At 38.1% G+C, this 12,368-nt stretch overlaps 1 protein-coding gene across 6 annotated transcripts in view; it reads right to left on the bottom strand.

The window, feature by feature from the left end:
* LOC121405563 (histone acetyltransferase KAT6A-like) overlaps positions 1-12,368 on the bottom strand; it is a 72,637-nt gene that overhangs the window by 15,709 nt on the left and 44,560 nt on the right. For 4 of the 6 annotated variants that reach the window (XM_041596494.1, XM_041596490.1, XM_041596491.1 and 1 more), the window contains exons 7-14: positions 9,051-9,341; positions 7,631-7,861; positions 6,739-6,832; positions 5,869-6,018; positions 4,673-4,757; positions 3,199-3,361; positions 2,173-2,337; positions 144-215 (exon numbers count right to left, since the gene is read on the bottom strand). In XM_041596494.1, coding sequence (XP_041452428.1) covers positions 144-215; positions 2,173-2,337; positions 3,199-3,361; positions 4,673-4,757; positions 5,869-6,018; positions 6,739-6,832; positions 7,631-7,861; positions 9,051-9,341 — 1,251 coding nt within the window. The remainder of the gene's footprint in view (positions 1-143; positions 216-2,172; positions 2,338-3,198; positions 3,362-4,672; positions 4,758-5,868; positions 6,019-6,738; positions 6,833-7,630; positions 7,862-9,050; positions 9,342-12,368) is intronic. The other 2 variants (XM_041596493.1, XM_041596492.1) reach the window with 1 other exon arrangement.

The following is a 12,368-nucleotide window of genomic DNA, read 5'->3' on the forward strand; positions in this document are numbered from 1 at the left end:
TTTCAGGTGGCAAGTCTAGAGAGTGTGAATTGGGGTGAAGGTAGACAGCAAGAAAGTATGGTTGCAAAGCTATAACTGAAGTTAGCCATTGAAAAAAAAGAGTGCAGAGACAGAAATTGCCAATTTGAGGAGTATCCTCTCACCTGGTTAGTAAGTCGAGGAGGACAATCGCATTCCTCCGAGTTGATAGGATTTGGATAAAGTAAGCAAGTAGTCTGTTGTTAGGGGGGAGGGGAGGATGGTTTAATGTGTAATGCAGGGAGGGATAAGGGGGGGTTAAAAATGAGAAATAAGCAGATGAGGAACAAATCGAGATAAAGAAAATACATCAAAAATAAAAATCAGCAAATTATATTCATGATCACAGACAAAATAAGCAAGGATAGGGGTAGGTTTGTGCATCTGGTTTAAGAACTTATTAACAACCATATTAAAGGATTTTGGGCTTACATCACAATAGTACAATATTAGGTCTATTCCAATGCAACCCTGATTCTATTAGCTATGACAAATTATTTGTGGTATTGGCGCAAAATGCCCCTACACCGCATTTTCTTGCATACCATAAAAACAGCTTCATGCATTAACCCTATCTAGGCCGGGGAGGGGGGTGGCCTCAGAGGCCCCCCCCCCCTTAACAAATCGTGCAATATTTTGGCTGCGCGAAATTTTTTGACCGCGCCGCTCTCTGACTTTTTACTTTCAAGTCTTGCGCAACTTATGAGACCAATTTTGCGTCACCCGGGTACGTGGTTCCGAAATTACGCATCATTATGTAAGTGCATGTCAGACCAAAAATTGCTCAAAAACGTGATTTTGTGTACAAAGTCAATGCAAATTGTGTTTTCAACCAAAATTCATAAATGCATGATTATTTTTAGTTTTGCTGGTCTAAATGTATTTATTTGATGCTTTTTATGATCACAGAAGAGTCCCCAACAAATTTCATTGAAAAAACAATAAAAAAAACAAAAGGTCAAAAAACAAAGATATACATAAGAAATTGCAAAAAACAATATAATACATAAGAAAATGATTTGATATCGCAATTCTTTCATGTACACTTGCTAAGAACACCACAAAGAAATTCTATACCAAGAATTAGTACATTTGGAGCTTTATTTAGGGAGTTAGAGGAAAAAGTATGATTTCGCATACTAATTAGGCATAAATTAGCATAATCACTTAATAGCAATTCACATGAAATAAATTACTATACAATCTTGTAGATTATGTCCCAGGCAACCCGCGTGCCAATTTTCGGCGCGATTGCGCATTCGACGGCTGAGATCTTGGGGGGGGGGCCTCGGAGGCCCCCCCTGGCCATATGATCTTCCAAAATACCCCGGCCTAGATAGGGTTAAGCGAATGCATTATCATTAATATTATTACTTTTTACTCATACTGTGCTTTTCTCATTAGGCTCATACAATATGCTTCAGGAGAATGAAATTGTGGAGCTATAGGAATTCTCAAACTGTCACAAAACATAATCCATATCATCCATGTCGTAAATAATGACCAGAATATATTTCTAAATCCAAATTACCAAGACTCATATTATCAATCTTTTTTTTTCACTTGAGCCATTATATCTTGCAAGCACGTCGCCTCTTCATATGGCAAACAAATCCAAGACATATTACGATACGCTGTTTTAAGAAGATCCTGATAATGCAAGGTTGAATGCACATATCAACAGAATTTCCCAAATTGTGATATGTGTCTTTTTCTGGCCAAAGATTAATTCTATGCTGTGAAACATCGTTAAACTTACACAAGATAATATGATTTTGAAGTAATACATGTACCCTTCGTGGTTGCGAAGATCTTAATAATAATAATGCCTCATGTGACTTATAAATCGCCAGATCCATTCTGTCAAGTGCTCAAGACTCATAATAAATTAGGAAGTGAATAGAAAGGTTTTAACATTTTTGAGGGATTCAACAGAGATACAATTTTGATGTCTTCGGAAAGTCTATTCCACTGTACGGGGAATGCATAAGCAAAGGGTCCCTCCACCCCTCCCCCAAAGTTTTTTTTTTCTTTCAATATTTTCCTTCAACATTTGTGAAAACCATTTCTTGTTTTTCCATTGATCAATGTAATTAATCATGAAGAAAAACCCCCTTATTTATACAATTCTACCGCACTGCACTTCTAACCTACCTTTTTCTTCTTCATCTTGGTTTTGACGGGGCTAGCATCGGCAGCATCCCGGGCAAAGACATCTCTGGTGACGGTGAGTTTGTTCGGGGATGAGATGCGCGGAGATAGGGACCCTTGCCGTCTCTCCCGCTCCAGGTCGCTCACCAGTGCACCCATCTTTTGGACCTTAACAGTTAATTGAATTTTGAATTTATTAATTTCCATTAGAATTTTACAAAATTAAGTAATAAATACAAACATAACAAAGCATGATTAAATATATCATTGTCAGAGTTAAAAAGGGTTCTGGTAAAAAGGAAAAAGCTGTATGCTTGCAATGTTCGGTCACCCTAGTTGGGTCACAGATGACACAACTCTATAATGTAAATGCATGAATGTTTGTAATGTACTTGGTGACATTCAGCAATGAACAAGTCATTAATCTACTTGAAAATTAGAGTTGTCACTATTAAAGGTGGTTGGTGCCTGTTTGAAATTTCAAAATTTCTCTTGAAATGTCTGTCTCTAGCATGTAAGCTTGTCTTCACTTTTATGTTTTTTGTTTTATTTGTTTTTTAATTTAATTTACTAGTTCACCATCAGAAGTGTTTTCAATAGTCTGAAGACATAGAACCTGATTGAAACTATTGATCAAGAAGTGGGTCTCGAAACAGGCTTAGCACAACGACAACTGGTTGCAGGCGTAAATATTCAAACTTGAACCCTAACCACCAACAACAGTGTTTCTATGCACAAGTCCCAGTCTGGACTATTTCCTCCAGCAAACAGTTTGCATCGCAAACAACATATTCAGTGTGCCCCAAGGTGGGTGTTTCGTAAAGATGTTCGTAAAGTTACGAGCGACTTTACACACGACTGGAACATGTTCTCAGGTCATACTCAATTGCATAGGGATATCACATAGCACAAGAAAGGATCTCCAGTCGTGCGTAAAGTCATTTGTATCTTACGAACAGCTTTATGAAACTCCCACCTAGACCTATAAGGAGGCGTTGTAAATTTGAGTTTGGAGTACAATACCCTTACCTCTCTCTTTGCCTCTCTTTCTTCCTCTAAGACCGCTAGACCAGTGACCGCTATGGGTGACCAACGGAGGGAGTCGTTGTCCAGTTCTAACCTCTTGTGTTTGCTCTGCTGAAGCTTGGTCAGGTGGCGGGATATCAGCTTCTTTCGTATCCTCAGTACGACCCTAACAAAAATAGTAATAATAATACTCACTTTTCATCCATCATAAGAAAGCACTGTAGATTGAGATTTAATAATTATTTCAATAGTAATTCAGGGTGCTTGCACTCTGAAGTCCAGTATGACGTAGGACATGGTCAAACCCAGTGCTAAATGTATAGGAAGCCAAAAATTACAGAATTTTGTTAACCTTTTCATGTTTTATTGTGTTCTTTCCTCAATGGCCCATACATTAATTAAGAAGTAAGAACTAAGAATCAATTAAGAATAATATTTGTATTTTCCCCAGACAAATGATTTGATTACCAAGTATTCTGATAAATTGAATGTCTCATTATATAGATAAGTGTAATAATTGCTTTTCCATAGGTATAAAACAACTTTTCTCAGAGTTTGAATTTAACATGGGATCAGAATAGAGCCAGACTACAGTCGTAGTGAGCAATAAGTCAAAAGAAAGTCTTCCAAATCAAAGGTGAATAGTTATCACATCATCCAAGATCTAGAATGAGTAAGTTTGATTATAATAGACATTTTTTTCATTTAGCACAAAAACATATACATCGTAAGGGTGCTCAAGATGCATACAAGTTTGAAATAATCTAAAGGAAGCAAATGGTATGAAAGAATGAACACTGAGTGTAAAATGTGTCCAGTAATGATCACCCAAATCCATAGCACATAGTTTGGGAAAAGACTTGTCAACTATTAAACAGAATGCTATGCTTTTTTGTACAGCTACGATAATTAAGCATGTAATTCTCTTTAATTCACACACACAAACGCTTCAGTGGTAGCTTGCTGATTCTCTGTAAATTTGTCATTTCCGCTACAACTGGATGAAGATGTCCCCTGGCTCATTTATCCATTATCATATTATCACTGACAGCGGTAGGAAATAAAACATTTAATTTAAAGGTACATGCCAGTTGTGGTAACAATTTCAAAATGAGCCTTCACATATTCTGTATCCATAAAAAATATGTGCCAAAGGAATTCTGGAAGAAATTGTGTCATTGCTTACAAATTAGCAAAACAAGCATGAAATTGTCTGGTCTTTTTCCAAGCTTTTACAGTGCACTGTCCCACATGTTCTCATCTGGGTTGGTGATCTTTAATGTGATCTGTTTTCAGCTTAGATATAATTATATCACAAAGTTCAGTTAATGCACTGTACCAGGTGTGAAACTACATTCCTCCATTTCAAAATATTTTGTCAGCTGGAGTGAAAATTAATGCAGAAGGATTGGAACTATAGGACAATCTGATTACAAGACAAGAGTCAGAAAGTACGCATTAACGAGGTATATCTTACTTGTCTCCTTGTCTTTTCATCATCCGTAAGCTGGTAAGGGTAGCCGCTATATCATGTGGACACATCCCCGTAGACCTGCTGATTGCTGCAAAGCACATAGGATCAATGATATTAAATAAAATTGAGTTAGTGCATGCAAATGGCAACCATCCCATGCATCCACTATTTCAAATAGTTTTAAATTATCATTCTAATATTATTCCGAACCGTTTCACATTTATTTACTAATCCCTACCCTTTGGAGATTATGTGAAGTGCTTCCTATTAGCATTCAATTATGGGAGAAACCATCTCCTACATGTAGTTATGAGAAAGGTGTGCTTATGACACACCGAAGAATTGATGTTTGCTATAAGTATCATGATCACAAGACTTAGTTATGCTGTCATTCACATGGAGTGCACACTAATATGCCTGTATAGGACTACACACAAACTGCTGGCCTGACCATTATAGTTAAGGTTGCTTTTTTTGTGTGTAAAATTTAAAAAAGAACAATTAAAAAAACTGTTTTCAGAGGATCATTTTTTAAAGATACCATTAAGAAAAACTGAAAATGCACAGAAGCTTCAATGGTTGTGTCTTTCTCACAATTCATATGACCTCTTAAAGGAAGTAGATTAGAAATTCAGTACTGCACTTTTCTAAACTCAGATTCTACTGCTTCTGTCACAATTGAATGTGGATGCCATATAACATATTATCTACAAGTTTTCTTAGATTTGGGGTGCATTGTAGATGGCTACGGCTACAATGAGGTCATCTCCGACTCCCCATGTTACAAAATTCAATGCAGGCTGCTGACATATAACAGTAATATCCTGCAGGCGCCACTGGGAGAGCAGTTTCAGAAATAATGGACTACCCTGGGTATATGTAGGTAAAATATCATCATTTATCATTATCAAAAATACAGAAAAGGAAACAATTTTCATTTTCAAGGGCTATTTCATCTTCAACTGGGGGGATTTGCTGCATTTTGGGGGCTATTTCTTTCATTTGGAATGTCCTTTTTGGCACAACCATCTTTCTGCCATATGTAAAATAAATATTGATTGACTACATATTCTTTAATATTGTTTGAGGAAGATCTTTGGGCAACTCCAGAAATGATGGTGCCCCATAGCATTCCAAGATTTGAGAGCTGATTTGGTCTGTATCGAGGGCATAATCAGCCTCAAGTAATGACAACGAACCTTTGATGGTGAGTTTCTTGGAGTCCCTGTTCCGATGAAGATACTCCAGGATGACGCTCCTCCAGTAAGCCGAGTAGCTGACCTTGCCAAGGTCTGAGAGGGGCTTCTCAGGGGTTCCCGTCTGCCCTTCTCTCCTAGACAACAGGTAACCTGGGAAAATCAAGAAGCAAGTGGTGGTACAATTTCATTATTTATTTCAAATTTGGCACTACCTGGCCACCAAGGACATTGATGGTATTGGATGCCTTGAAGATTGGCCTCAATGCCCACCTTAGTGGCCTTGAATAGTTGGGTGCCATTTTCATGTTTTGTCATTTGCACTGTAATAGAGAAATTTACCTGAAAACAACAGCCTCACCCTAAAATACTGCATAGAAAATTAGTACTGGATCATCTATCACCTATAGGAAGCCAAAGCAAATGGTGTCACTGTGACCCACTGGTCTCTCCTCCTGATATAACTGATTCAGGGTGTGGAGATGGACAATGACACTACGCTTTCTTATGTAGAAACAATGTAAAAACTTACCACTAGACCTTTATTTGCACATTTGCAAACATTTTACCAGTTTCAAAACCTTTCTCTCATACTTAGTGATCACTGCATTTACTGAAGATAAACCTTTTAGTTGATTATATACAAGACAAAACGGTTGGTCGACCCGTGACACCTGGGACCCATTTCATAAGAACTGAAAACTATGGTAACTTTGCCATTATGTTAGCTACGATGGAAACATTGATTGGCATTGGCTGTCAAGCCCTGTTAACATGGTAGTTGTCCATTGGCACGTCATCAAGGTTGTAGCTCTCTATGAAATGGGCAACTGGTAGGTGGGAATGGAAAGGAAAGAAGAAACCCAGACTTACTGAAGTCGATCAGAAACCTTCCGTAGCCTTTCCTTTGGTACATAGGTAACGTCATGATACAGGACACATTGTATCTTTGTTGACAGTGCTTTTCCTAGAGAGAAAGATAGAGACAGAAAAGAGTTGAAAAGAAATCATATGCTAGTAAAATAGTTTCCAAAATCATACATAAGTCTTGCAATTTTGCAAACATACAATTAATGAACATTACGTTTCTTGTAGCGACATGTAAAAAGAAAAATCCCTAGATCGTGTAAATTAATGATTGGAAATTTGGGCCAACTGCTATGATTCATCATACAAAAGTAATGCGATCAATTGTTGCATTAAACCAAACGATTAATCGCTATCAAAGCATTATGTTACGGGTCTAGAACTTCTATGAACTAATCTCAATAGTTAAATGAACTACCCCCCCATGCCAAACTAACCTAGGAAAATTAGCCATGAAGATGTCATTGTTATTGAGGGTAAATACCCCAGATCAATCTCCGGTGAAACAAAACTGATTTTTTTTTTTAATTAGATTGGCCTGAAGCTGCCACGAATTGACCGTATTTATTATTGAAATCATCCCTGGAAAATAGCTAACCTTGGAAAATAGCTAACAAGATGGCATCCTTTCTTGTAATTGAGTGTAAGGAGATGGTCATTGATATCTAAGACAAATCTCAGATGAGATAAAATCAATTTTCTAAGATTTGACTGGCCTACAGCTTCTTAGAATCGATCTGAATGGTTAGTGAATTACACCTAGGGAGTGTTAAATCAAAGATTTTCTATCTGACAACCTCCTATGGTTTTGATTGGCTAAGAAGAACTGTTCCTATGGTAACTATTAAATAAACCAGAATTTGTTTGATAAAAATCTAACCAAAGATGCCAAACTAACCTTGGAAAAGTAGCCAACAAGATGGCAGCCTTTCTTGTCATTGAGGGTGAGGACATAGAAGAGGAACGGCTCCACATCGTAGTACAAGGTTTTGTGGTCCAGGAACAGCTTGGCAAGGAGACAGAGATTCTGACAGTAGATCTTACTGATGTTCCCGTCCACCTCAAAGACAGAGAGGTCACCCTTGCGATAGATCTCGTTTGCTGGTGGGTGGTACCAACCGCATTTGGTCTGCATGGAGGAAAATAAAGAGTCAGGTCGATGCTTAATCTGCATTTTAATCACTTGCATGTAATGTGCTTTGCAGTTTCTTTGTGTATAAACCAAGTTTATTATACAGAGCACGACTTCTACTACATGTATTTGACCCCATTCAAGAACAATCAATATTGGGTATATCCAGCCCTCTCTCTATATGAGAGAGTCCGGAGACCTTCCTGAAAATATTTTATCTAAAAAAGTATTATAGTTTGTATGAAAGTTTCATTTTATGAAATTGCCAAAGTTCTTTTGGTGCATAATAATGAAAGCTCCCAAGAAATGGTGCTGAGGTTCCCTGGCTGAGTGTCTAAGATGCCCAACAAGGCGTATGAATGTCCGGGGTTTGATCCCTGGCCACAGCACCTACATGTATGCCTGTTACCAAGGCATTTAAAGGGGAAGTTCACCCTGAAGAAAACTTTGTTGTAAAAATAGCAGAAAAAAATAGTAAAAAATATTGGTGAAGGTTTGAGGAAAATCTGTTAAAGAGTAAGAAAGTTATTAGAGTTCAAAATTTTGAATTTGTGACGTCATAAACGATCAGCTGCCCCATGTGTTATGTAATATAAATTATGAATTTCAAATTTTGCATGGTTCCTGATGACATAATTTTGTTTTCTTTTCATGATCGGGTGTGAAATGATTTGTCTATTGATATACAAAAGTTACAGTGAAAACCATTTTCAATATTCTGAGAAAATGACATTTCCTTGATTTATTACCATTCGCTATGAAGGAATGCTGCTCGCATATGACGTCACAAATCAAATAATTGAAATTCTAATAACTTTTTAATTATTTGATGATTTTTTTCTCAAACCTTCGGCAATATTTTTTATTATTTTTTCTGCTATTTTTACAATAACCTTTTTGTCAGGGTGAACTTCCCCTTTAATTGACAGTGCTCCTTTACCCTGCATTCAAATAAATGGAAATGCTATATGCATTCTTGGTGACTAGGTGTGCACTTTTTCAACATGAAGCACAATATCCGACTCTCTAGCACGGCCTCATAGTTGGTACATCTGTAATCAGTTAAGAAGAAATGACTGGAAGAAAAAGAAACAGGATGACCTATTCTGTTTATTCCTTATGCTGATGCTTAATACCCATATATGCCTGGGTAACAAGTTACAGAAGAACATCAATGTATACCTACCAAATGCCTGACAAGGATGCTTTTGCTCTTCATGTACTTGAGACAAAACTCGCAGAGGTACAGCTTGGGAAGCCGGGCGTACTCCTGAGGATAGGGTGAGGTGTACCACGTCTGGATCTCGTACCTTCCAAACTCGATGATGCAAGGCGACTTCACGGGAGGCGGGGCACTGGGTCCTCCAGGTCCCGGAGCCTTCGCTGTCCCTGGTCCCGCGCTGGTGGATGGTCCCGCACTGGTGCTGGCGGTTGCCGTCGCCTCGGCGACAGCAGCTTGTTCAGCTTGCCTCGAATCCTATTGATGGGTAAATAAATCTCAAGTTAGGAGAACAGGGAAGCATCTCATGAAACAAATAGTGATTTCCACTGACAAAAGCTACTGAAATCGTTGCATCTGATTGGATCAGATGCAGTCGGGGACAAGATGTTTCGTGAAACATTCCCCAGGTGGCTGTTTAACAAAGTTATTCAAAAGACCAAAATATGAGGAGCCAAATTCCCTAATTTAGTCTTCCTGACAAATTATTAAGTGCTATATTTCCCATAATAAAAGAACGATATACTTATTAGTGACACCATTGTTTAAATAACAAAATTCTGTTACAAAACAAATGATACAACCAAACAAATTTCAGTATTTTGGAAGGAAGACAGGCCATGTTTTCTTGGGAACGGGTTTAATAGCTACAAAATTAATGTTGCAATTGGCTTGCCATAGTTCAGTCGGCTATAACTAAACCTATGCATTATGAAACGATCCTAAGAAGCACATTCCTTTTGCATATTGATTAACATTAATCGACATCATCAACAGTGACATCACTCATCAACAAAGAAATTCACAGCAACAAAAATCTCAATTCCAAACACTAACATGGAGCAGAACAAATGAGACGGAAAATGAACAGACCCTCGGTTAGTTATGGAGTATCAATGATATAAACCTCATGAAAAAGAAAAATGATTTAGTCTAATAACAATCTTGTTAGTGAATTGAAAATGTATCATAAACAGTTATTTTTTAAATGTTAATATTGAACATCAAAATTGGTTGAGTACTTGAGTAATATGAAGATGAGCAAGTGTAAAATCATTATGGATGCAATTTATTTCATTCTATGGGAATTCCTATTAAGAAAATCTGATCATTATTCTAAGGATAAAAAGCACAGGGGAAATCCCCCCAACACAGCAATCACTTACAATATTATATTCAGTATAAGGGCTCTTACGTGACCTACGTCAATTGAAATGCAAGGCTTCTGTCTATTCCAACACATTATTACAGCTCATAACTGAAGTAAAACTAAGAACTAATAGTCTTCTTGAAGTATGAACTGAAAAATAGTTCCGTGCTGATTTGAAAAAGCCATGTAAGTTTTCTTAGAAAATTTAATCAGGATGACATTACTCATAATGGAAACAACGAGGCCAAGAAATGTCAGGTCAATACAGGAGATTAATACAACATCTTAAGACATATCAGCCTTGTTCAATCATCAAAGTATAAAGTCAAAGTCCTTGGTTGAACGAAAAGGAAAAAAGACAGAACATGCACGGTGGCTCAAAAGGGCCTATATTTTTTTTCCAATAAGAACTTGATTTGAAAGAATAATTCCTATACCAGTCCATTTGTTTATGAAAGTACTGTATGGTTAGTTGGTGACCAATTGGTAGTATATTACACTAGGCAAAGCTTGAAGAGGAATTCCAAAAGGGAAACAAGTGGCTTTATGCGGTGCTGCACCAGCCCAAGTTTGCTCAATCTCGAGATCTTGGCCCGATCGGCCCTCTTTACGATAAATCTCGAGATTAAAGAAACCCCGTCTCCACCATTGCAAGAAGTGTGATTCCTGCTCGAGCAAGGCATAGATGCATTTATGATCTGACGCTGTGAATAAATAATCCTAAGTGCGTCTGCACCTGAAAAGTAGCGGGATTATTCGTAAAATAGTGCGCTATTTTGCAAATAATCCCAAATTGACTTGGGACTGCAATCTCGAGATTAATCCTACCAACTAGTGCGATAATTGCATCTCCATTACAAATAATCTCAACATTATTCAGATGGGGATAATTTGCCGGATCAGAAATAGCATGCTAATCTTAAAACTTGGGCTGGTGCAGACGGCCCTTATGGACCCTTGATTGGGCCGGATTGGCTGCTGAACTATGATCCCATGGTTGTTTCCATTTTGGGAAATTTCTGAGAGTTGACACTCTTTATGAAAAAGGTCTTTTATGTATTTTCTTCTGAAGAAACATGAAGACTTTATGAAATTTAGGAAATTGTCACAAATTAGCCCTTTCATAAACTGAGTGTTCCCTCTTGCTAAAAATATGAAAATTAGGAATTCCTAGTTGATGTCTGAAATGAAGTGGCATCTACGCAAATTTCACAAGAATTGCTTCGGCTGGTATACTGGGATTATCATGGACTGGTATACAAAAGGACCCAGGTTTGAAACAACATCACATGTAGCACAGCACGGTCAGTATGAACAAGGTCTTATTGATCAATGTTTAGAGGAAGAGGGGTCATAGTATAAATGCTCCCAAGTGAGGATTTTTCTAAGGAAGTGACCCGCAGATGGAGATCTTCCAGACAAAAGTGGGATTCCGTTTGAACAAACCTGTCCATCGGCAACCCATCCTTCCGTCTAGCACGCCACTTGCCCACAGGGTTGGGGAAGAAAAGCGTAGGATGGGTGAGTTTGCACTTCTACAGGACGCAGTGCCAGGAGCGACCAATAGTTTTGTCCTCTTCAAATATTGAGGCTCTGATATCATCCCTTCGGCAAATATCTGACGAAGCAAGGGTTTTAACAACTATGCCTTCTTTCAGATTTCGTTAAACAGTAGGATTCGATTTCCTAAACCCCTCATGAAATTTTAACAGAAAAAAAAAATTGTATTTAGACGCACGACTAATGACCCTTTTGTGTGCTTCATGATCCCTATGTAACGGACTTCAAGCGCCCGCTCAAAATCCATGTATGATCAATTTCATTCGCTTATCCCGACGGCAAGCCCATACATCACAACGATCTTGGAGCAGCGAACACAACTGCCACTGAGGGTGGGGTGGCATGTTTGGTTCATATTTTATCAGTCGAGTGCAAGCTGCACAGGCAAGAACACGCAAATCATACGTGCGCCTATCGCAAACAAGGGGATTCCCGACAGTTACCCGAGCCAGTCCAAGCTCCAAAGTACGGCGATTTGATAATTTACGCTCCCCTTAAGTCATGCGTTAAGTCGTGGGTTAAGTCTTGCATCATTACTTTACAAAGAAAACACCAACCAGTGGTCCATTTCACAA

The sequence above is a fragment of the Lytechinus variegatus genome, chromosome 18 (genome assembly GCF_018143015.1).
Source record: "Lytechinus variegatus isolate NC3 chromosome 18, Lvar_3.0, whole genome shotgun sequence".
In the NCBI taxonomy this organism is placed as follows: domain Eukaryota; kingdom Metazoa; phylum Echinodermata; class Echinoidea; order Temnopleuroida; family Toxopneustidae; genus Lytechinus; species Lytechinus variegatus.